Raw genomic sequence first — 21,237 nt, 5'->3', positions numbered from 1 at the left:
CGACAAGTCCATCACCATGCGACGATCCGCTTTGCCTAGCTTCTGTGTCAGGCTCACCAGTTCCTACATGAAAAAAATAATATGCATCCCACCTCCAAAACACGAACGGCCTCAGCGGTGAAACCTGGTTTGATTGGTCCTAAAGTAAAATATGACTACTCGTGACAATTGCTCACCGATTTGTCTGCAGGTTTATTTTAATCCACGTGCAGACATGTATTCGATTTCATATCCCTCTACACTGGGCGTCAAGTACGGCGCCTTTGGAGGCTGCCGTCGTCTCATCTGAGCCAAAATCATTGCACTGTCGTATGAACCCCTACTACCCCTTTGCCGAGGGCATGGTTTAATTCTGATGCCCAGGGTAAATTGGCGGTATGATAGCGTCTTCCCGTCAAAATTCGTTTCCATTAAACGTAAACTAAATTTTAGTTCAGCGTTACACGAGAAGTGGCAGCCCCACCCTTTAGACGACAGGTTTGGCCCTGTCTATAGTCGTCGTTAGATACTGACTGTATCACCTAAGTCCCTCATTTTTATCTTTAAAATTAAAAAAAAGCTTACCCTGGGGCATTGTCTCGTGGCGTTCTATAAAACCTCATTTTTGCTAGTCAAGTGCCCGAGGTTTTTCGATTAGCAGATCCCTTGACCGCGTGGCGGTCACAATCGAGCTGCCACCTCACCGAGCGGATAAAGACACGCAGGGCGAAAATGTGGCGCAAGGTCGGCGTTCTGGCGCTGCTGGCAATGGCGTTGGCGTTTGTGCACGGTGAGCGACCTCTCCCCCTTGTTGTGCAGCGCTCCTCAGCGTGCTAACGTCGTGTGTTGCGTATCTGCAGCCCAAGAAGCGGATGAATTCGACGTCGTGGAGGTGGGTGAATGAATTGGCAAGACCGCAATGGCAAACGAGGGCCCTCTATTGGAGGGGGATGCTGACGCGTTGCGGTGCGTTTAGACGCAGGAGACGACGGCCCCGACGCCTGCGCGGGCGATGCCGCCCCGGGACTTCGCCACGCTGGCCAAGCAGTTCATCCCGTTCCAGAACCGTGCGTCTGCAACTGCAATTGGCAATGAAAGAGCTGAGATTTCCAACCGTTTAGTGACGCGTTTTACGTGTTCTTGCCAATTGTAGCGGACTACTTTGCGATCGAGGCGGCCAGCTGGAGCTTCGGCATCCTCTTCTTGGTGCTGTACTTCGTTGGCAAGGCCCAGAACCGCAGCATTGCGGACAAGTGGTACGGGGGAGTTGTGTTGGGAAGGAGGCTGTATTGCATGGGGGCTGATGGATGTTGCGGTGTTGATGCGTAGGCTGGAGGAAGCGGAGCCGGTGCTGCGCACTCAGTTCTCGTACACGGGATCGTCCGTGCAGAACGGCATGGGTCTCATTGAAGAGAGCCGCAGCAACTTCAAGTATTTCTGCACGGGCCGCCGCTTCTTGACGCGCTTTGTTGCTGACCTGGAGGTAACGGATTGTATTGATTGTGTGCGGTTGAATGCGAGGGTCTTGGATGCTGAATTCTCTTGTTTGTTTTCGTTGCGGATTGCAGCTGAAGTCTCGCCACGACCTCATCTCGCGCATTTACCGCATCATCGTGCCAACGTCGGATTACTTGGTATGATCTTGATGCCAACCGCAGAATTGCGATGGTATGGTACTCACTTTTAACGCGTTGCGCTTTATTTTGCTTAGACGATCGATGTTGGCCTTCACGGCGAGGATGTGGATCCGTTCATTCTTGGCATCAGCAAGAAGCTGGGATTCACGGCGTTGTCCAAGGATTTCCCTGAACTGGTAAGCTGTCGTTTTTTTTCATTGGTCTCCGAACAATCCCCATGTATAGCTATTTAAACGCCTGCTGCTGTGCAATTAGCTCGAGCATGCGAAGCAAGTTCCGGTGAAGGAGGTGCCTGAGTCGATGTGGGTTGCTACGGATTGCACGGAGATCCCCAAGGCGGCGCTGACGCACTCCCTTCAAGCGGTAAGTTTCTTTTTTTGCTTCTGAAGTAAGGGATTTCACTAAATATTTTCCGATGCCTCATTGTTTGCTACAGACTATCAAAGAGCTGGAAGACTTCGTCGAATACATTGTGATCACTGACATGAACAAGCAACTGATTGTGTAAGTATCCTTTGTTGATGATTGTATATGCGTCCGTGGATCCGTCATGTGATGACTAAATGCTTGTTTGATATATCTAGGGGTATGCCCAAGACACAGAGGCACGTTCTGCGGGTCCGTTTCAAACTCTGGGTTGGTTCGAAGAAGCTGGACGTGCCGAAGGCCCTTCAGCTCGTGTTCGCCCTGGTTGATGGCGCTGGAGCCACCATTAAGCTGTCGCCGAACGTACGCTTTTCAGGTGACTGGCAGGGTTCTATGTAACATTTCACTAACACTATTTTCCGTCGTACACAGGCTAAGCACAGCGCTACCAAGAGACGTTTGAAGATTAAGCAGGCCGCCGATGCGCTTGCTTCTGCCAAGGAAGACGTAAGTGCACCAACTTCGCAACTTGCTCTTGGCCTCTGTTCCTAACTGTGTTACGTCCTCTCTACATATAGGAGGTCGCACGCCGCCAGACTGAACTGAACGAGAAGAAGCAGAAGGAGTACGAATCGCTTTCATACGAGGAGCAGCAGAAGATCGATGCTAAGAACGAGAAGAGGGCCACTCGCAAGCGCTTCAACCGCAAGGCAAGTCTTCAGTTTGTCCAGCTCGCTTGGACACAATTCTAACCGTGTTATTTTGTTTGATTTTGCAGAAGTAAGCACTTTTGCTTGCACGGGTGTGAGATATTGTCCGTGTCATGTGCAGCAGTACTGTAGCCCAACATGGGCTCATCGGTTCTTTCGCCTCGTTACTCTATTAGCGAACGAGTAGGCCTGCCACCCTTGGCAATAGAGTTTGCAATAGGCATCCACAGCGAATAGAATGGAAAGAGTTCTTGTTACCGCGATCTGCACCCCAACTCGTTGTTTGGTCAACCTTTTCCATTGCTCAACCTTTGACTGCAGGCAGAACTGCTGCCTCCAAAGACCACATGGCACTGGCAACTTCAACTTCAACTAACTGACAATCACTCTTGTGCGGCGGTACTTACTACAGTACACTCGCTGATCCACACACTACGCGTAGCAGTGCCCCTCAACCATCTTCACTTCCCAGCTGAAAACACTGTTAACATTTGCACGCACGACGTAGTAGCAACACGCTTCGTTGTTCACGATGTGGTTTGTCTTGGCTCTCTAATGGTGCGCAACGGGCAGCCCAGTGAGTCAACCAAGCAGGTTTTCGGCGCCAGAAACTCAGTCCTTGCCTGCCATTCATCAACGCTGGCAAGCCAAGCTTCCATACAGTTTGCAACGTGAACCGAAGGAAAGGCAGGAAACCAAGTAGCTCCGGGCTGCTGACCCGCTGACGCTTTTGAGTCGCTTCACCATCAACGCTCGTGCTGAATGCGCCGATGTGTCAGCAGCGGCACTGCTCAAGATATAGGCACCAAGTATGCAAAGAGTATGTATGGCAACTCAGTCTCGGTCTCCGCCGCAGCTTTCGGTGATGGATCGTGCGTGGCAGGCAGGCACAGTGTGAAGCGCGTTCTTTGTTTTTCCCAATTTTGTCTCCTCGGCCAATCACAGCGCGTCGTTTCCCCTAATTATCAGAAACCACCGCCACTTCGACCCGGGTTTGCTGGGTCAAGTGCAACAAAACCAGTTCCGCGCGGAGAAGGAAGGCGCATGGGCTGAGAGAGAGAGAGCCGTCATTCCGCAACTAGCAGCCAGCCGCCTCCAGCCAGCAAGCGAGCGCCTCCCCGCCGCCAGCGCTGCGTCTCTCTCTCTGTCTCTCTAGCCGCCGTCTCCCCTGCCTCTCTCTCTCTCTCTGTAGGTCTCTCTGCGCCCATGGCGCATGCAGCTTCAACCAGGAGAAGCGTCTGCTCCTGACGGCTTTTCTCTGCTGTGTCTTGTCTTGTGCCTCGCCCCGGGGGCTCCCAGCCCCGAGCCAGCGCCAGAGTTAGCAGCAGCAGCAGCAGCCCTCTCCCCTCCCCCCGCCAGCGTCTCCCTCCGCCCCGTCCAGAGCCCAGGATGGAGCTGAGTCTGCCGCTCGTGCGCGTGCCCTTCGAGGGCGCCAGCCGCAGCTTCCGCCTGATGCACAAGCAGCTGACGCGCGAGCTGGCGCAGGCCGCGGCGCAGATCGAGGCGCTGGACGACGGCGACGCGCAGCAGCCCGGCCACCGCATGGACGCGGAGGCCGCCATCGCCCGGCTGGGCGAGCTGGCCGCCACGCTCCAGCAGCTCAAGCACAGCGCCAAGAGCAGCGCGCTCCAGCAGCAGCGCGACCTCGAGAGCTGCGCCACGCGCGCGCAGTACCTGGAGGAGCTGGAGGCGGCCAAGATCGGACGTGACCCCTCGGCCCCGAGCCTCCACGAGCGGACGAGCCCAGAACAGGCGATCAATGACAGACTCATCGCGGACTATCTGCTCCGGCAAGGCTACCTTGAGAGTGCCAAGATTGTTGAAGACACCAAAGGTGTGTTGGTCGAGGGAACAATTTTTTTTCAGGATGGACAGAAGGTGATATAACTTTTTTTTTTTCATGTTGCTGTGCTGGTAGATGTGGCCTATTTGGTGGATCATGAACTGCATGCAGAGTGCCAAGCGGTGCTGAAGAATCTGCAGGCCCATCAAACGGCGAAAGCGATCGCGTGGTGCTCACAGAATGGCTCGCGGCTTCGACGGCTGCAGTCTCAGGTAGAGTTCCACCTGCGGCTGCAGGATTTCATCGAGTTCGTGCGCGCTCGCAAGCCGCTAGATGCTGTGCAGTATGCGCGCACGTATTTGACGCCGCTGGCTATGCAGCCGGAAAAGCAGGCTCTTCGTGATTCAGCTATCGGCGAAGTTCAGGTTGCCATGGCTACGTTGGCCTACGAGGCGCCGGAAAAATGCGGCATTGAGGCGTATGAGAAGGTGTTTTCGATGGACCGGTGGCTGGTGCTGGAGAAGATGTTCCTCAAGACGTTCAACGATGTCTACGGAATGCACGACCCACCGTCACTTTGTATCGCGCTGCATGCGGGGTTGTCTACGCTGAATACACGAGCGTGCCATCTCGCACGGGACGCCAATTTGAAGGCGAGGCTTGCACGTAGTGGAGCTCGAGGCAAACGGCCGCGTCGAGAAGGCGACGAAGGTACTGGTGCTACTGCTGACGACGGCAAAGACAGTGGTAACGAGAGTGACGAGGTGTGGTTTAAACCCAGCAGCAAGGGAGATGGTTCAACCAGCCCCAGTCAGTCGACCAACAACTCTCCTGGCAGCAAGAAGCGAAAGCACTGCCACACAGACTCTCCAGTACCTATCTGTCCTGCGTGCAGCGAAGTCGGGAGCCAACTGTGCACAGGGCTTCCGTTCGCGTATCATCCACACTCGCGACTGGTCTGCCGTGTAACACAGAGCGCCATGGACGAGCACAACCCGCCTCTCGTTCTCCCGAATGGCCGCGTGTATAGCAAGAGAGGCATCGAGCTCCTTACGCAGCGCAGCACCGACGGCATGATCAAATGCATGGATACGCACGATGTGTTCTCACCAACTGACGTCAAGCCCGTCTACATTCTTTAAGATCAGCCTACAGAGGAAGTACATATACGCGTACGTGTGACTAACTAAAACCCGTGAAGCAGTTGATCGCTCGCTATGTACAAAAATGCTTTCGATCGTACGCCCGAACATCTATGTCGAAGTGGATGGTGCTGCAGCCAAAGGTGCAAACGCCCCCGAGTGCTGCAAGTTTTCAGTTACAGTTTGCATGAAATCCTGCTCACCACACCGCAACACACATCGTGAGCACATTATCTTAAAGCCTCGGCAATGCAAAACGTTTTGGTCGTACCTGAGCCACTTTTTCATTGGATTTCTTCACTCCTTCAGAGAGTAGCACGAGGTACATGGCCTCATCCACTTGTGAGATGTGATACGTTGTTTTCTGTCTCCGCTCCGCGTGCATGAACCTACAGCAAATAGATGATGAGGACGAGATATCACAGCACTCAAATCGCGGAGACGTACACTGGGCGAACGGAGTCAAGCAAAGAACGGTTATCCATGATAAGACTGACGATGTTCGGCCAGTGGGCTAGCGGTGGCGACGTGCCTTCAGGATAACAAAACACCGCTGGCCAGCTGCGAAGCCCCCAAAGTTCCGAAAAGTCATTCTGTTCCTCGTTCTCCTCTCGATCGACACGCATAAACAGCGCATGATTCGGCTGGTCCAGCGATCGTCGACGGCCATTTGCTGGCGACGCGCCACCTCCTCTGGAAGATGCAGGCGAATGGGTGCGGCTGCTTACCCCAGACGTGTCTGCAGATCCGACAGAAGCAATCGCCCTTTGCTTAGCTTCCTGCTCTTCCTTGTCGTCCTGCTTCTCTTGATCCGTGCGAGTGTACATAGCGTTGCTGGAGCCTGGACACCGGTATCCATTCTCATAGTAATGAGCGCCCTTATTTTCAAGTGCCTGTGTTTCAAGTATAAGCATGACGCGAATTGTGCTTCCATCTCCTCGACTTGCTGCGAACAAGCCATATCGAATAAGCCCGTTAGTTACTTGCGAGGAAACAATAAATAAAATCATGACAACTGCTCCTTACAGCCTCTGGACAGCAAGACATCCATCAGTTGAAGATACGAAATCCCTAGCGGAGTTTTGATGAAGCGCGAAAGCTCGAGCGAGAGGTAATCCGTCTTTTTCTCGAAAGGTTGAAGCCAGCGGTGAAAGTAGAGTGTGAACTTGGCCACAAGTGAGCGATAAAAACGCTTGGACCATTGGAAAATGGGCAGCGCAAAACCATCATCACGTTCTTGCTTCTTCATAGAGGATGCCATCATTTCGGCCGCCACTGGGTTTGTGCTCCCACCAGTCATGCCTCCACCACTTGTGTTACCTTGGCTAGTCCCCAACGAACTAGCACCAATGCCTCCACTCCCTCCAGTTCCATTTTCCCCACCACCCAAGATGGCTTGCTCAAGCGTGTTGGTTGGTACCGAGGAGTTTACTCCACCTGAGCTGATATACGGATCTCCTGGTTTCTGAACAAGTCCACGCCGAATAGGCAGTGCTGACGTTAACCCGGTACGGAGCAAGTTACTGTGGGAAAACAGACGCCTGAAAGTACTGTGCGTGTCCGATGCTGGGCTGGAGCTGCTATTCAACGAAACACCTGACTGGTGTCTTTCAAGCAGGGACACCTCATCAGCGATATCATAGGAAGTATCTCCCATATTTGCAAACCGTCCGCCACGATAGGATACCAGCGACTCAACCAGGGACGAGGGAGCAGCACCGGGAATGCCTCCACTTGCACCATACGACTCCCCGCTTACACGAGAGTTTAAGAGGGGCCCACGTACATAAGACGAAGTGGACTGGTAACTTGTGTTGGAGTACATCGACTCCGATGTGACACCGTAGTTGTCGTCCGATTCGTCGAGCAGTAAACCATCCTCATCACCACCAGCTCCAAAATCGACACCGGTGCCTTCGAAAAGCGGGTAGTCTGAAACAGCGTCAATGTGGTCACTCCAAGAGCGAAGCTGAACCTTGAGTCGGTGAAGTGCCACGATTGAACGTGTGAAGTCATATTCAGCGACGCGGATTTCACACTGAACAGCTGCGTGCACTGTGCTGAGTTCCTCAATGGCTGATTGCTTTAATGTTTCCAGCAGTGGGTGGTCGAACGCGTCAAAGCGTAGAAGGAGAGTCTCCAGTCGTTTCAGGATCTACATTTCAAGATTTTTACTACGTAAGCACATGGTGAGGCGCATTTCTGTTCACCTTTTACGTACATTATGGTAGTCACGAGGAACAGTTGACAGCGCCAGACCGCGATAAAGCTGTATCATCGGAACACGAAGCTGCTTGGAACAACGGCGAGCAAATGAGTAATACCATGGCTACACATCGCAACAAAATTATGCCTACGCACCGAAAAGAACTCAGCACCTTGCTCCAGTAGCTCCACGTAGTAGCTCATGTCTCCGCACATGGCAATTTCCATCATGAGCATGGGGTCGGTTGCATAGTCATTGCTTTCACCGCCTCCATCGTCTTCAGCACGACTTCCATTAACACTAGCACGTCCATCCCCAGTTCCACCCGCCGTCGGCGTATGCACGGAAAAGTGTCTGCTCTGTCGATTCACAATCGGCTTGAGCTCATCCGCCAAGTGGTTCATGAGCACCACCAGCTTCCCGTACAACTGCTCGATTGTGTCGGTCTGCACCAGCTCCGCTTCCACGTACTTCATCAAATGATACCTACCGTACAAAAAGCAAAAAATAAAAAGTTCAAAAACCACACCGCCACCCTTTCAATCCCCCCGTTACGCCCACTTACGTGCTTTCACACGACGCGCCGAGCTTCAGCATGACTTTGAACGCCTCCCAGCTCTTCCATTGCGTCTCCTCTTCGTCCTCCAGTATCAACAACGCCTGCAACAATACAAAAACAACACCACCAGTACCCCGTAAATCCCTACGTTTTTTACACCTCTGAGCGCCCCGTTCACCGACCTTTTGGTACTGGTATTTCTCCAGCAGGTCGAAGAACGTGGGCAGGTAGCGCGTGAAGAGGCGGCCGACGGCGTCGTCCAGCGTGGTAGAGGAGGCCGAGGACACGACCGAATGCGGAGACGCTGCCAGCGGGTACAGCGGCGACAGGCTGGAGAAGCTGGGCGTCAACGCCACGGGGCTCGCGCCCGCAGACAGGTAGCGGCGCGGGGGCTGGGCCTGCCCGAAGCGCTGCGCTTGCTCGCTGCGCACCGCCTTCAGCCGATCCGCAGCCCGAGCGCTGCGCATCGACCCTAGTGAACGAATGCTCAAACCGTGAGTGGCACCTTGCGAGGTACAGTTTGTACTCGGTTAAGTTTTCGATACTTATTCGAAGCATCAAGGTACATTGGAAACTTAACCGCGGACATTCGGCGTCATTTTTCATCTCGAAGCGGCGCAGAACAGGGAAGGGAACCCGATGGCTTCGACTCCTTCGTTCGTGCAGGGCGACGTCGTGCGCTTCGACCGCGGCCAGTACAGCCACCTGGCGCTGTACGTCGGGAGCGGCCGCGTGGTGCATCTGTGGTCCCCCTCGGAGCGCGACTTCCAGGTGCGCGTGGACTCGATCCGCTTCGTGCAGCGCACGTGCTCCGCGTCGGAGCCGCCCGAGAAGTTCACGGACGAGCTGGACGAGCGGATGCTGGTGGACCACGAGCTGCGCCCGATCGAGGGCGAAGAGGTGGTGCGGCGAGCCATGTCGCGGCTCGGGGAGGCCCAGTACAGCTGCCTGGCGCACAACTGCGAGCACTTTGTGACCTGGGCGCGCTACGGCTTCGGCGCATCGCCGCAGGTGGCGTCCAACGCCAACCAGGTGCTGGCGGGAGCCATGGTGGGCGCAGTGGTGGGAGGTATGGCTGGGTTCGTGGTGGGCGGACTCATCTCGCTGTTCTCCAAGGCGGACGCGCTCACAACGTCCGCTGCCGTGGGGACGTCCATGGCGTCGGCGGGTATGCCCGCGGAATTCTCGGACGGAGAAGCTGAGTCGGAGGAGGACGACCGTCAACACGAGACGGAGGAGCAGGTGCGCCGCGCTGCGAGGGAACTCCTGTGGAACGGACTTCCCGCGGCCTGTGCGCCGGCAGCTATTGACGCGATGACGCAGATGGAAGACTGGGTCGAGACTCGACGACGCCGCGCGGCGGCCGACTCGGCCCGGAAGTACTCGGACGAACGGCACAATACGCTGGCAAACCGACTGGCGGAGGACGAACTGCAATGCGGTATCTGCTACTCGGACTTGCTGCGTGTGCGCGCGGTGGCGTTCTCCTGCGACCACTTCACGTGCGGTGTGTGCTACGCGGCGTTCCAGGCCAACATGGAAGGGGAAAAGTGCTGCCCGTACTGCCGTGTGCCGATTACGGAGGCGGAGGAAATCCACAAGTCCACCAAGCTACGAGCGAAGCATCTCTTGCATTGGGACGACGAGTGATGACAGCTGCGGTGTTCATCGGTGCCTCAAGTGTGCGTTGTTGGGATGGTGCATTAATTGCTTGTATATTACGTTAATTGTTCTCTCGCTGGGGTAACTTGACTGCATGTTAACACGAAAGTATTTTCTTGCCTCCGTCACTGATCTACAGGACGCACGAATTACTGTCGATACATTTTGTCTTCGTGAGTGTAGGGCGGCATTGGCTTCGGTATGTGAGGCGAGCATATCCATCGCTTCACTAAGCTCTTGTGCTACACACTATCCTTGGCAAGAGGCGGTTCAAGAAATTACTGGCTTCACTATCCTAGCGCCGAGTATGCTCTCTTGTGGCGGCAGCACGAGATCCCAGCGAATGTTAAGGCGATGATGAATGAAGACAACAAGCTTGAGCTGCATCGTCTACTCGGCGATCCTGCATCAGACTTCCCTGAAAAGGGTTCGCGTGCAGCCCGCGTCGAGATTTGCTGGATTTCGTGGACCTCGACAAGCAAGTTGAATTGGTTGCGAAGCATATGTAACTCAATTGGGTTGCTATTAAATACTTCAAGTAGCAAGATACATCAAGCACGATTAAAGTGTTGTGAAGTTGCCACTCGTCAGGCAGCGTCACAGAAGCGCGCTTTGCATGGCCAGAGTCGCAGGATGGAACCGCAAGATGTTCTCGTCTGTAACTCCACGCACGACATAGCCTCCGAGTGGCCGCGTCAACCCTAACGAAGTTGGACGGACACTAGCAATACGAAGAAGTGTAGTTTGACTCTAGCTGGTTCAGTCGCTGCTGGGTTCTGGGCTCTTGGCCATCGGAGATTCTCAGCCCAGGGCTGCGCAGGCACAACTGGAACACATTTTGTGGAGTGCACGTGGTGCAAGATACCGCTTTTCGAGAAAACTTACCCCGACTAGTACGAAAGCAACGTAGTCTCCAAAAACTCATAAAACGCGCTGCCAGGGTCAGCCGCAAGATCCTCTGCAGGTCCAAACTCCACCGCTCGCCCCTCCTGCATGACGAGGATGTTGTCGAATTGGAGCACATCATCTAGGCGATGAGTTATGAGGAACAACGTCGAGTCGCGGAAAGCCGTATCCAGTACGTTGAGCAATGTAGATTGATTGGCTTGATCCACAGCGGAAAAAGACTCGTCCAGCACCACAATGCGTGACGGTCGCAGCACGGCACGTGCGAGACACAGCATCTGTCGCTCTCCTAAACTCCAATTTTCGCCATTGTCGGACAGTTCAGCTTCAAGGTTCGCCATGCTGCCCTTCAGTCCACAACAGCGCAACGCATGTAGTAGCTTCACGTCACCGAACTCATTGAACGGATCCAAGTAATTGCGGACTGAGCATCTGTAGAACAGAGGTGATTGAGGAATTATGCACACATTCGTGCGCAATGCACTCAAGCTTAGCAACGACGCATCAAGGCCATCAACAATAATCCGTCCTTTTGCTAATGAGTGAACCCTGAACAGGGCCATTGCCAGTGAACTCTTTCCCGACCCAGTGCGGCCAACCACGCCAATCTTTTCACCCCCTTTTACGGAAAAACTGACATCACAAAGTGCTAATGATGGCTTCTCGTTCGACAGCTTGTCATTAGACGAGCTTGCGTAGCTGAACGATACATGCTCGAATATAACGTCACCACGATGCGGCCAGCTTGAAGGAATAGTCAACGGGTTACCTTCGTAGCTTTGCAGCTCGGGTTCGATAAGACCATACTTGCGCACTCGCTCAACATTCAGCAGACATAGTGCAACTTCCAGCAGCTTGGCACTGAGCGTGTAAACGTCCGAGTTGATAGTGAAAACGTAGTAAAGCATGAGTCCAAGTTCAGCCGGTGAAACGTTATGCATCGACAGCAAGAACATCAGCAGTAGCATGTGAATGCCGAGTACGCGATCGCAGCGGATCAATACAAAACTATTGAACGCCTCCGTGTGATACTGCCCCTTCATCAGTTCATCGGACAGCACTCCGTGCTCCAATCGGAAACGGTTGATTTGCTGCCGACCAAACGCGCGGATTGTCGCGGAACCATCAAGTGCTTCTGAAATGAAATTTAGGTTTGCAGCTTCGGCTCGAAAAGAAAGTTGCAAAAGTCCCACTAGAAAACCGAGCGTCATGAACTCTTTGACCACGTATAATACAATCAGGAGAATGCTAGTACCAGCGATACCCGTGAAATACCAAAGAATGCCATCAGCAGCAAGAATCGTCACAGCCGAACGAAACATGGCCATAAAAGCCAATGCAAAAGTCGTATCCAGAACGCGAATATCGTTGAAGTATCGGTTAAAGAGTTCCCCCACAGGTGTCGAGTAGAAGAACGTCATCGGTGCATGCAGCAAAGCTGCCGTCATTTCGTGAAACATTCTGTTGGCAGAATTAGCCATTGCGTGCGCATGCAGAACGGAACTGGCAAATCCTGAAATCATCGAGCTAATCACCAGGACGCCGTAAACGTTCGCAGATCTGTCCATATTGGATACATCTCCATGGTCGACACGGTCACTCCATTTCATAAGAAACACGTCCTTTGATGTGACTGCAAAGGCGTAGAGAAAAAGGAAGAATTTGGCAGGGACGTGATATCGCATGCACTTGCCACCTTTCAGCAACATTTTCCACGTCTTGATAGAAAACCACTCCTCCTTCCACTTGAACTTCCTTGCCACCTTGGTCCCAACACACTCCGACGTGACTGGTACTTGGGTGGTGCTTGAGACGGTAACCGCCTTTGGTGAAATTGATTTTACAAGATGAGCAGAGGAAAGGGGCAGTGCTGTGGATTCCCAGAGCGCTAGACCCCGAGGATGAGGTTTGCTATTTTCGTCACCCTTGCTTTCACCTCGCCAAGGTGGGAGCGAATTTCTTGGATCCACTCTTCTCGACGGATGACGACCGACATCCCAACCCTTTTCAGCTGACTCTACAACAACGGTGAGATCTTCGACGCGAAGAACATGATCCACGAAGCTAGACGACGAAAGCTCCCGGTTGTGTGTGACCATTAATACCGTCTTGAATCGCAGTAGCTCCACAATGCACTTAGTGAAGATCTCGTTTTGTACAATGGCGTCCACGCTCGCGAATGGGCAGTCCAGTAAATAAATATCAGCATCAGCGTAACATGCACGCGCAAGTGCAATTCGAGCTTTTTGGCCACCAGAAAGATTGATTCCCTTTGGACCGACTTGCGTGCTATCGCCCTCAGGGAGCATTCTCAAGTCCTCCTTCAAACAGCATGCTTCGACCACGCACCAGTACTTTTTGCTGTCGAATTCCGAGCCAAAGAGAATATTGTCGCGGATGCTGAGTGTCTGCAGCCACGGCTCCTGCGCACAATACGCAATCTTGCAATCTCGGGCTACCAAAACGTCCCCATCGAAACACTTGATATCACCCAGCAATGCATTGAGCAACGTGGATTTACCGGCTCCTGCCTTTCCTTGAAGCATAGCCAACTGCCCTCGTCGAAGACGAAACGAAACGTTGGCCAACAAAGCCTTGCCTTCTTCTGCCGACTGACCAAAACAGGCATGCTCCATCGCCACCACTGTTTCTGGCCCGCTCGAACCTACACTGCTAAGCTGCACACCCCGATCCTTTTCGGCTTGGTCTTGAGCACAAGACTTTGCGTCGCACTCGTTGAGGTAGCAGTCGATCTTGCAGAAAGATGCTTGACCCCTGCTAGCGACGTCAAATAGTCGTGCGATATTTGAGAAGTGTGTTTTAATTCGGCGGAGTAGCAGCAGCGCGGGAAACACTCGAGCCGGCGAAAGAGCGCTGGTATCTTGCAGCGCGACCCACCCGAAGATAAAGATGGAGGCCAGGTTGGGCGAGTCCACCCCCACGCAGTACTGCAACGCAGCCACAACATTAACCCTGCGGCGTTCGCGGTTTTCCTCCTTTCTCGCGCGTTTAATCTTGTCCTGCATCTTGTCTTCCCACGCATTAAGCTTGACCATCTGAATGCCTTTAAAGCACTCATGAATCACATTCAGTCGCGCCTCGATCTTCCTCTGCAGCTTGCGTTGCAGTCGACTGCCCGCCGCGGAAAGGAATTTCGCAAACACTGCCATGAACAAGAAGGCGATGGCAATAGGCTTGAACCTGATCCCAATCACCTGCACGAGGATGCACAGCTCGAACACAATCTGCAGCACGCTGCGCCACAGGAACTGCAAATGTGTCACCATGCGCGCCACGTTGGCCACGTCTTCCGCGTACAAGTGCGCCACCTCGGCCATCCTCTTCTTGCCGCTCTCACTGTCGTAGCTCCCTGCTGCGTGGCCCGGGATGTGCTCCGGCTGACTGATGGTGTTCTCGAACACCAGCGCCCTGAGCGCCCCCACGATCTTGATGTTGATCTTGAAGCCCAGGAAGTGGCTGTGGCAGTGCAGCAGCACCTCGCCCAGCGCCGTGACGTACAGCAGCCCCAAGAGCGCGTAGATCTGCGTCTGCGTGTACTCTCTGGAGATGGCCATGGCCAGCAGCATGTACAGCAGCACGGGCGTGCAGGCGTCGCACAGCAGACTGGCGAGCTGCAGCGCCCAGCAGGCCGCGAGCTTCCAGCGGTGCGTGCGGACGATGGCGCTCTTGAGGCGGCCCCAGCGGCGGCGGCAGCGGCGGCTCTGCGCGTAAACCTGGCGGAATTCCGCGGCGGCCTCGACGCTCGTGTGCTCCGCCGTGAGCTCCCACACCTGGCTCGCGTCCAGCTCGCTGTCCAGCCGCTTCTTGTCGAAGAACTCGAAGAACAGTTTGCGCCACCAGGCGGTGGCCGGCGACTCGGGGTGCAGCGGCGGCAGCGTCTTCTGCGGTGGAGACTGGGCGGCTCCTGCGTCCGATCGCTCGGGTTTCTCGGCGTCTTGGGCGTCACTTGAGGCGGAGAAGGTGCCGTACTCGGCCCTGCGGCCTTGCGGGCCGCCGTTGGCGCCCAGGCCGCCGTCGGGAGGCGCGCGGAGCGGCATGAGACTTGTGCCGCCGGGACGGATTGCAGGTTGAGGGTGGCGCAGATTGCAAAATGAGGGTCCGTGAAAAAACGTCGAGTGGTGTTTCTGAAGTGAAACGTTTCATGATTATGGAACTCTATTTTGTTTGGGTACTCATTCATGAAATTTAGATATTGATTTTAGAACTGTTTATTTTAGGTGCGTCAAAAATACAGCTATCTTTTACAGATGGCTACAGTCGTTGCATGTCAAACTTGCGGCGAGCTGCATTGTTGCAGCTTTCGTGGCAGCACCTAGCGGGGGAACCGGGTAAAATCGGCTGCCCCGATCTAACATGTGAAGCTACCTAATAGATGGCGGGGGACTTGGGGTCCTGCACCGAGTACTTCGCAGAGAGCATGGGCGCCGAGAGACTGTCGCCGTGGGTGGGCAGGCTCTGGCCCAGCAGGCGATTCCAGTCGTTGCGCGACTCGGCATGGAAGTAGCCGTAGACGAAGTACGAAAGCGCGCCGACGGCCATCCAGGCAACGCTGAGGCCCAGCGCCAGGTGACCGATCTGCGCGATCATGTACCAGTCGGCGAGGATACTGATCATCGGGATGAACGGCACCAGAGGAGCGGTGAACAGACCGGGCGAGTTGGCAGTCTGCGGGCACTTGATAAACAGCACCACCGAGATGCCCACGGTGATGACGAGGAAGATGATTGCGAGAACCAGGCACACCGAGGACGAGTTGTTCTCGTAGCCCTCCTGGTACAGGAAGGCCGCGCATACGGACGTCACAAACATGGCAGCGACCAGGAGAGGAGCCACCTTGGGCGACTGCGGCTTCATCCGCGCCAGCATCAACGAGATGTTGGCGATGATGAACGACATCATGACGCCGAAGTTCACAATGTCCCACAGCGTGTCGAACGGCACCACAACGGCGATGACGGTGAAAAACAGACCCGTGATGAGCGTGTTCTTGAACAGGTTGCCCTTGGAGTCCACCTCAGCGAAGACGCGAGGCAGGAGTCCGTCGCAGGCAAGAGCGTAGTTGAGACGCGGCTGGGCCAGGAAACCGATGAGCGCCACTACGGGCATCGTCACCACCTCACCAGCGCGCACGATGGTGCCAGCCCACTTCCAGCCGTGACCTTCAAATCCATCACCGAAACTGCCAGCGTCGAGGTAGTTCACCATGCCGGCCAGCACGAGCGAGCACAGCGCGCTCAGCACCATCGTGCCGATCACGACGGCCATGACGGCAATGGGCATGATCTTCTTGGGGTTCTTGGTCTCGCCGGCGAGGCAGCAAACTTCATCAAAGCCAACGTAGCCGAAGAATGCCTGCGAGGCGCCGGTGATGATACCCTGCGTTCCGAAGGCCATGGCGCCGTCCAATTCGGTGCGTGTAGGAACAAACGGCGACAGGTTGTCGGGGTTCATGGCAGCGAAGCCGGCGATGATGATGAAGGCAACGACGCACATCTTGATAATGGTGACGGTGTTCACGAAAGCTTTGCCGAATCGAACGCCCATCAACAGCACCACCATGCTCAAGAACTGGATGAGGCCACCGCTCAGGTTAGCGGACTGCAGGTTGAGCCAGTGGAAACTCTTGTCCGGGTGCTCGATCAGCAGCCACTCCTCGACCTTGTCGCCCCAGCTACGCGCCACACCAGCACCGGACACGGCGTACTCGAGCGTCAGCAACCAAGCGGCGACGACGGCGGGGAGTTCTCCAATCGTGTGGTAGGCGTACGCGTACGTACTGCCCGAGGACGGCACGCGCGTAGACAGCTCCATGTAAGCCAGCGCATTGAGACAGCAAATGACACCGCCAATAAGCCAGCTCACCACCGCGGCGGGGCCGGCAGTCTCCGAGATGATCGACCCGGCGGTGGAGAAGATGCCGCTGCCGATAGTTCCGCCGACTCCGATACAGCAAAGGTCAAAAAGGTTTAGCGTACGGGGAATGTCCTGCGAGTTCTCCTCGGCGTGGATGACCGCCATGGGCTTGGTGCGCCACAGCGCCGAAATCCCAGAGCGGCGAGTCTCGGCCATTGCGCTTGTCAATCTGTGGGAAGTCTGAGCCGATGGGAGCGGGGCGAGGTGTTCGCGTGCTGCCACTTGCGTCGACAAAAGAAGAATGAGCGAGCAGAGCTGAAGCCGAGCGCAGATGAGCTGAGCCGAGGCTTGAGCGCTCGGCGACATGGACCCGCTAGCGAAAGCTGCGGCACCACCCAATCGAGCTGCGATCCGCACGCGTGTCACGCGCGGACTCGCCCAACCTGCACCGCTTTCCTCGTCTTTGGTCGTTTAGCAGTGCATACGCCGGGCGGAATTCCGGATGTCTTGCGCGGTCGCAGTCCCTATGCGTTGAATCGCGACCTGATGGATCTTGTGGGGATGTCGGCTGCATGAATGTGGCGGGGATGGGCCGCGGTCTCGACAACGGAACGCTGGAGAATGGCTGGAGCAGAGCCGATGACATACACGCCAAAACATATTGCGCTTCTTGCAGTCGCGCGACCGTCATCATCGTCGTCTACCGTCGCTCCGCTCCCGGTGCTTCGGCGGGCGCGAGGATAATTGCTGTGTAGCTGGACTGGTTGGCAAGACTTGGCAGCGATCCACCGCCGCCCTGCCTGGCTGCACGCGTCCGAGAGGGAACACGCCAAATTCCACGGACAGCCACCGCCACGTCCAAGTCCAAGCAGGCCGACTGTGCAAATCTTCACGCTCCTATCACGCCCTGTCGACTGGACATCGACTATCTTTTTGACGCGGCGCTTGTTGGATGCCTCAACACCTCCACTTGCCGCTTAGAGCTGCCCCAGCGGAGTCTGCTTCGATGAGCTCTCTTCTTCGGGAACAAAATCTTCAGTATAACAGGAGACTGGATGGCGGTTATTAATACTGTGTATTGGGATAAGTTACCTCACAAAGACTACATGAAATTTTATGGTTTGCCAGAAAAGGGCTATTTACATAGAAACTACGGTGTATTTACAACAATTTATCATATGTTCACAAATTTAAAAACAATTTACTAAAACATTTGTCGTAAAAGAAAACTACTATATTACTTTACAACATATTATTAATAACACGCAAGTATTATGCATTAACAGAGGCTGCCATTTTCCGCGAATCGCGTGCGAGCGAAACCTCAGCTCTCAAAAGGAGACCAAGGCGACATGAGCGCGACGGCCAAGGACCTGCCCCGCGGCTGGAAGGAGGTGCAGAGCAAGAGCCGCCCCGGCAAGGTCTACTTCCTGCACGTCAAGAGCGGCGAGAAGACCTGGAAGCTGTCGCACGTGCACGCCAAGGAGCGCGAGTTCCGGCACCGAGCGGCGGCCGCCCACGCGGACAAGAAGAAGCGCCGCTCGGCCGACGGCTCGGCCGGCTCGGAGAGCGTCCAGGTGCGTTGCTTTGCCTTCGTCCTGCGGGGAGAAAGGTGCGCAATGTAGCCAAGTGGTGCTGACCTTATTGTGCGGGCTACAGGCGCTGCATATCCTCGTGAAGCACTCGGGATCCAGGAGACCGTCGTCATGGCGACAGGAGACCATCACCCGCAGCAAGGCGGTGGCGGAGGCCAAGGCGGGAGGCATCCGGGACAAACTCCTGGCCTGTGTGGAGGCCAACCCCGATGTACGATGGCTGGGGGTTGTTGAATTGAGGGGAGGAGGCTCTGACGGATGAATGTAACTATGCTACGATCCAATCATTGCTACAGAGATCATCTGAAGCTCTGCGCGAGCTTTTTGAGGAAATTGCCAAGGAGGAGAGCGACTGCAGCAGGTGTGTTTGACTGCAGAGGTAATAGTTGAGGGCGTGGTGAGGATTGACGCGATGATTGGGTATCGTGTCGATGCAGTGCGAAGCGCGGAGGCGACCTGGGTCCGTTTACACGTGGGAAGATGACCCCGTCCTTCGAGAAGGCGGCGTTCGCGCTGAAAGTGGGCGAACTGAGCGAGTTGGTGGAAAGCGACAGCGGTATCCACGTCATTCTGCGCATCGCATAAGTAAACCGGCCTGACATCAGAGTGGCCGGGTTTGTGGATACGCGCCAGGAAGCAACACCTTCAACCTAGCCACATTTTGTTGATATTTGCCCAACATACACACTGAGGAAATCGCACGTGCCCCGATTCTTTGGCTCTGAGCGCAACTCGAACAATCCGATGAACACGTTGGTGCCTGTACGCAGTCTATGGGATGGATATATTAGCTGAGGAAAGCTGGATACAAAATCTAAAGCTCGAAAACCTTGGCGAAGATGTTGTCTTCTTCCTTGATTTCGCCGTCATCAGCGTCGACACCGTTCGAGAAAAGAGTCTTACAGGGCTGGAATGCGAGAGCCACCTTGCCCTTCTCCTTGCGCTTCAGCTGCTTGTCGAAGAGACTCTTGTACGTGATCTCCATGCTTTCGTCCACGTCGACAAACTGGTGACGCAGCTTTTCCTCAAACATCCGGGCCTTCAGAGCGACGTCAGCGTTGTAGTGGTGCTTGAGTGTGTACAGCTCCCACAGCGAACTCTGCAGGGCATTGCACTTGATTGGGTCGAGCTCGTCGTTCACAAATGGGTCGTGGCCATCCTTCAGCACCAACTCTGTTTTTTCCTTCGACAGCTTCTTTGCCGCAGCATCAACAGCCGTGCCGCTTGCCAGTTCTTCTCGGCGCTTGGCAGCCTTCTCGGCAGCGGTGAATGCACCGGTGCGGTGGATGAGCTGCAAGCACTCCTTGTGACGCAGGATGAGGTTGTACACCATCGGAATAATAAACAGGATAGCGCCCGGCTCGGCCGTCAGAGCACTACGCGACAGCCGCTTGGCGAAAGCTGCCACAGTGTAGGCCGGCAGGTGCGAAGACGACAGGAAGAGGTTCAACAGGCCGAAAAAGCGGTCACGCTGCTTCGCAGAGTACAGCGCTGGGTCGTCCAGCAGTGCATAAAGTTTGTTGTAGAAGTCGGGCGAGTCGAAGTTGTAGTCCTGAATGAGGATGAACAGACTGTTCAGCGCCAACAGACTCGTGACGCCACCGATGCTGTACGAGTCCGTAAGGAAGTCCGCGAGCAGCAGCGGGTTCACCAGGTTCGGCATGATCTCATCCGGCAGCTGCACCAGCACCTTCTTGTATGATGTCTGCGGCAGCTTGTGGCGCAGCACAGCGATCCAGGCCAAGCTGAAAGCGTGCCGGTGCTGCTTCACGTTGCGCAGTCCGCGCGTCTTCTTCGTCTTCTTCGCCTTGGCATCTCCTGCCTTGCGCTTCGATCCAGCAGTGGCAAGCACCTCTTCCTCCTCATCCGCGTCGCTCTCCTCATCACTGCTGACCATCTCCTGCTCTGGCAGACTGGCGTCCTTCGGTTCCACAAGGAACGACGTGATCTCGTCGTCGGCATACGGCATCTGCACCATGTTCAGCATCCTCAGGGCGTTGGCCACGAGCGTCAGGTCCTCCTTCTCGTCCGTCTCGTGCGCCTTGTCCAGGATCTGCGCCAAGTTCTTGAGCGTGTAGTACTGCACGTCCATGTAGGCGGCCACGAACTCGCCCTTGAACACGCTGGCCAGCTCCCCCTTGAGCTTCTCCGTGGTAACCAGCTGCTGCACCACCCGCGCGAAGGTCTCGTTGCCGAAGACGGGCCCGTTGCCGCCGCGGATCTCGCCCTCGCGCGACACGAACTCCATCAGCGTGCGCAGCGCGCCCACGCGCAGGTTGGCGTCGGCCTCGGCGTCCCCGATCCACTGCTGCATCGTCTTGATGAAGCCCACGTAGACGTCCCAGAGCCAGCGGCGGAACTTGTCGATGGCCTGTGAGTCGCCGCCCTTGGCCTTCTTGGCCTCCTGCGCCGCGGGCTTGAGCTGCAGGTCGCCCTTGTCCAGGAAGAAGAGCAGCAGGCGGCGCGTGCTCTGCATGGCCGCCTGGGCCACGGCCTTGTCGCCGCTCTGCAGCGCCTTCACCACCTTGGGCAGCTCGTTCACCTGCTTGACATCCTCCTTGATGCGGGCCTCCAGCTGCTTGATCTCCGCCGCGCTCGCCATGGTCAGTGCGCTGGAGCTGGTCACTTGGTGGAGTGCGATGGTTGCACTTATTGACTGGCACCCAAAAGTTGCCTCTCGTGCATCATATCATGAAATTACCTAGTTTCCCATACGTCACTGCGATTCGTCGGAAAATTGAGCTCCATTTCTACCAATTGAACGGCAGGTTAAACGGCGCCAATTGACGGCACGTCGTTACGGAAGAAGCGCCTGCCT

General features: G+C 55.3%; 8 protein-coding genes across 8 annotated transcripts; 4 read left to right on the top strand and 4 right to left on the bottom strand.

Annotated features, from left to right (window-relative positions):
- Positions 1-711: 711 nt before the first annotated feature.
- On the top strand, positions 712-2,766 carry IUM83_18146 (uncharacterized protein; the record flags this gene model as incomplete). The annotated part of the gene is made up of 13 exons (XM_067943129.1): positions 712-769; positions 840-871; positions 956-1,046; positions 1,133-1,235; positions 1,309-1,462; positions 1,548-1,613; positions 1,691-1,792; positions 1,872-1,979; positions 2,053-2,120; positions 2,201-2,345; positions 2,415-2,489; positions 2,561-2,692; positions 2,761-2,766. The coding sequence occupies 13 exons, from the start codon at positions 712-714 to the stop codon at positions 2,764-2,766; spliced, it is 1,140 nt and encodes a 379-aa protein (XP_067783706.1).
- Positions 2,767-4,081: 1,315 nt separating this feature from the next.
- Positions 4,082-5,617, top strand: IUM83_18145 (Macrophage erythroblast attacher; the record flags this gene model as incomplete). The annotated part of the gene is made up of 2 exons (XM_067943128.1): positions 4,082-4,526; positions 4,611-5,617. 2 exons carry the CDS (start codon positions 4,082-4,084, stop codon positions 5,615-5,617), a joined length of 1,452 nt encoding a protein of 483 aa, XP_067783735.1.
- Positions 5,618-5,728: 111 nt separating this feature from the next.
- Positions 5,729-8,849, bottom strand: IUM83_18144 (uncharacterized protein; the record flags this gene model as incomplete). Its single annotated transcript, XM_067943127.1, has 9 exons — positions 5,729-5,812; positions 5,889-6,006; positions 6,065-6,563; positions 6,644-7,082; positions 7,404-7,772; positions 7,839-7,907; positions 7,979-8,309; positions 8,389-8,483; positions 8,565-8,849. 9 exons carry the CDS (start codon positions 8,847-8,849, stop codon positions 5,729-5,731), a joined length of 2,289 nt encoding a protein of 762 aa, XP_067783734.1.
- A 172-nt stretch (positions 8,850-9,021) lies between these two features.
- IUM83_18143 (Lecithin retinol acyltransferase) lies at positions 9,022-10,032 on the top strand (the record flags this gene model as incomplete). The annotated part of the gene is made up of 1 exon (XM_067943126.1): positions 9,022-10,032. One exon carries the CDS (start codon positions 9,022-9,024, stop codon positions 10,030-10,032), a length of 1,011 nt encoding a protein of 336 aa, XP_067783729.1.
- A 902-nt stretch (positions 10,033-10,934) lies between these two features.
- Positions 10,935-15,008, bottom strand: IUM83_18142 (Multidrug resistance-associated protein 1; the record flags this gene model as incomplete). Its single annotated transcript, XM_067943125.1, has 2 exons — positions 10,935-11,382; positions 13,849-15,008. The coding sequence occupies 2 exons, from the start codon at positions 15,006-15,008 to the stop codon at positions 10,935-10,937; spliced, it is 1,608 nt and encodes a 535-aa protein (XP_067783736.1).
- A 328-nt stretch (positions 15,009-15,336) lies between these two features.
- IUM83_18141 (Amino Acid-Polyamine-Organocation (APC) Family) lies at positions 15,337-17,040 on the bottom strand (the record flags this gene model as incomplete). Its single annotated transcript, XM_067943124.1, has 1 exon — positions 15,337-17,040. One exon carries the CDS (start codon positions 17,038-17,040, stop codon positions 15,337-15,339), a length of 1,704 nt encoding a protein of 567 aa, XP_067783737.1.
- A 1,136-nt stretch (positions 17,041-18,176) lies between these two features.
- On the top strand, positions 18,177-19,004 carry IUM83_18140 (Peptidyl-prolyl cis-trans isomerase NIMA-interacting 1; the record flags this gene model as incomplete). The annotated part of the gene is made up of 4 exons (XM_067943123.1): positions 18,177-18,401; positions 18,484-18,630; positions 18,716-18,780; positions 18,857-19,004. 4 exons carry the CDS (start codon positions 18,177-18,179, stop codon positions 19,002-19,004), a joined length of 585 nt encoding a protein of 194 aa, XP_067783718.1.
- A 229-nt stretch (positions 19,005-19,233) lies between these two features.
- Positions 19,234-21,021, bottom strand: IUM83_18139 (Nucleolar complex protein 4; the record flags this gene model as incomplete). Its single annotated transcript, XM_067943122.1, has 1 exon — positions 19,234-21,021. One exon carries the CDS (start codon positions 21,019-21,021, stop codon positions 19,234-19,236), a length of 1,788 nt encoding a protein of 595 aa, XP_067783754.1.
- Positions 21,022-21,237: the final 216 nt, after the last annotated feature.

Source organism: Phytophthora cinnamomi, assembly GCF_018691715.1.
Source record: "Phytophthora cinnamomi strain GKB4 chromosome Unknown Contig96, whole genome shotgun sequence".
Taxonomy (NCBI): domain Eukaryota; phylum Oomycota; class Peronosporomycetes; order Peronosporales; family Peronosporaceae; genus Phytophthora; species Phytophthora cinnamomi.
This window is presented reverse-complemented; position numbering and strand designations above follow the sequence as displayed.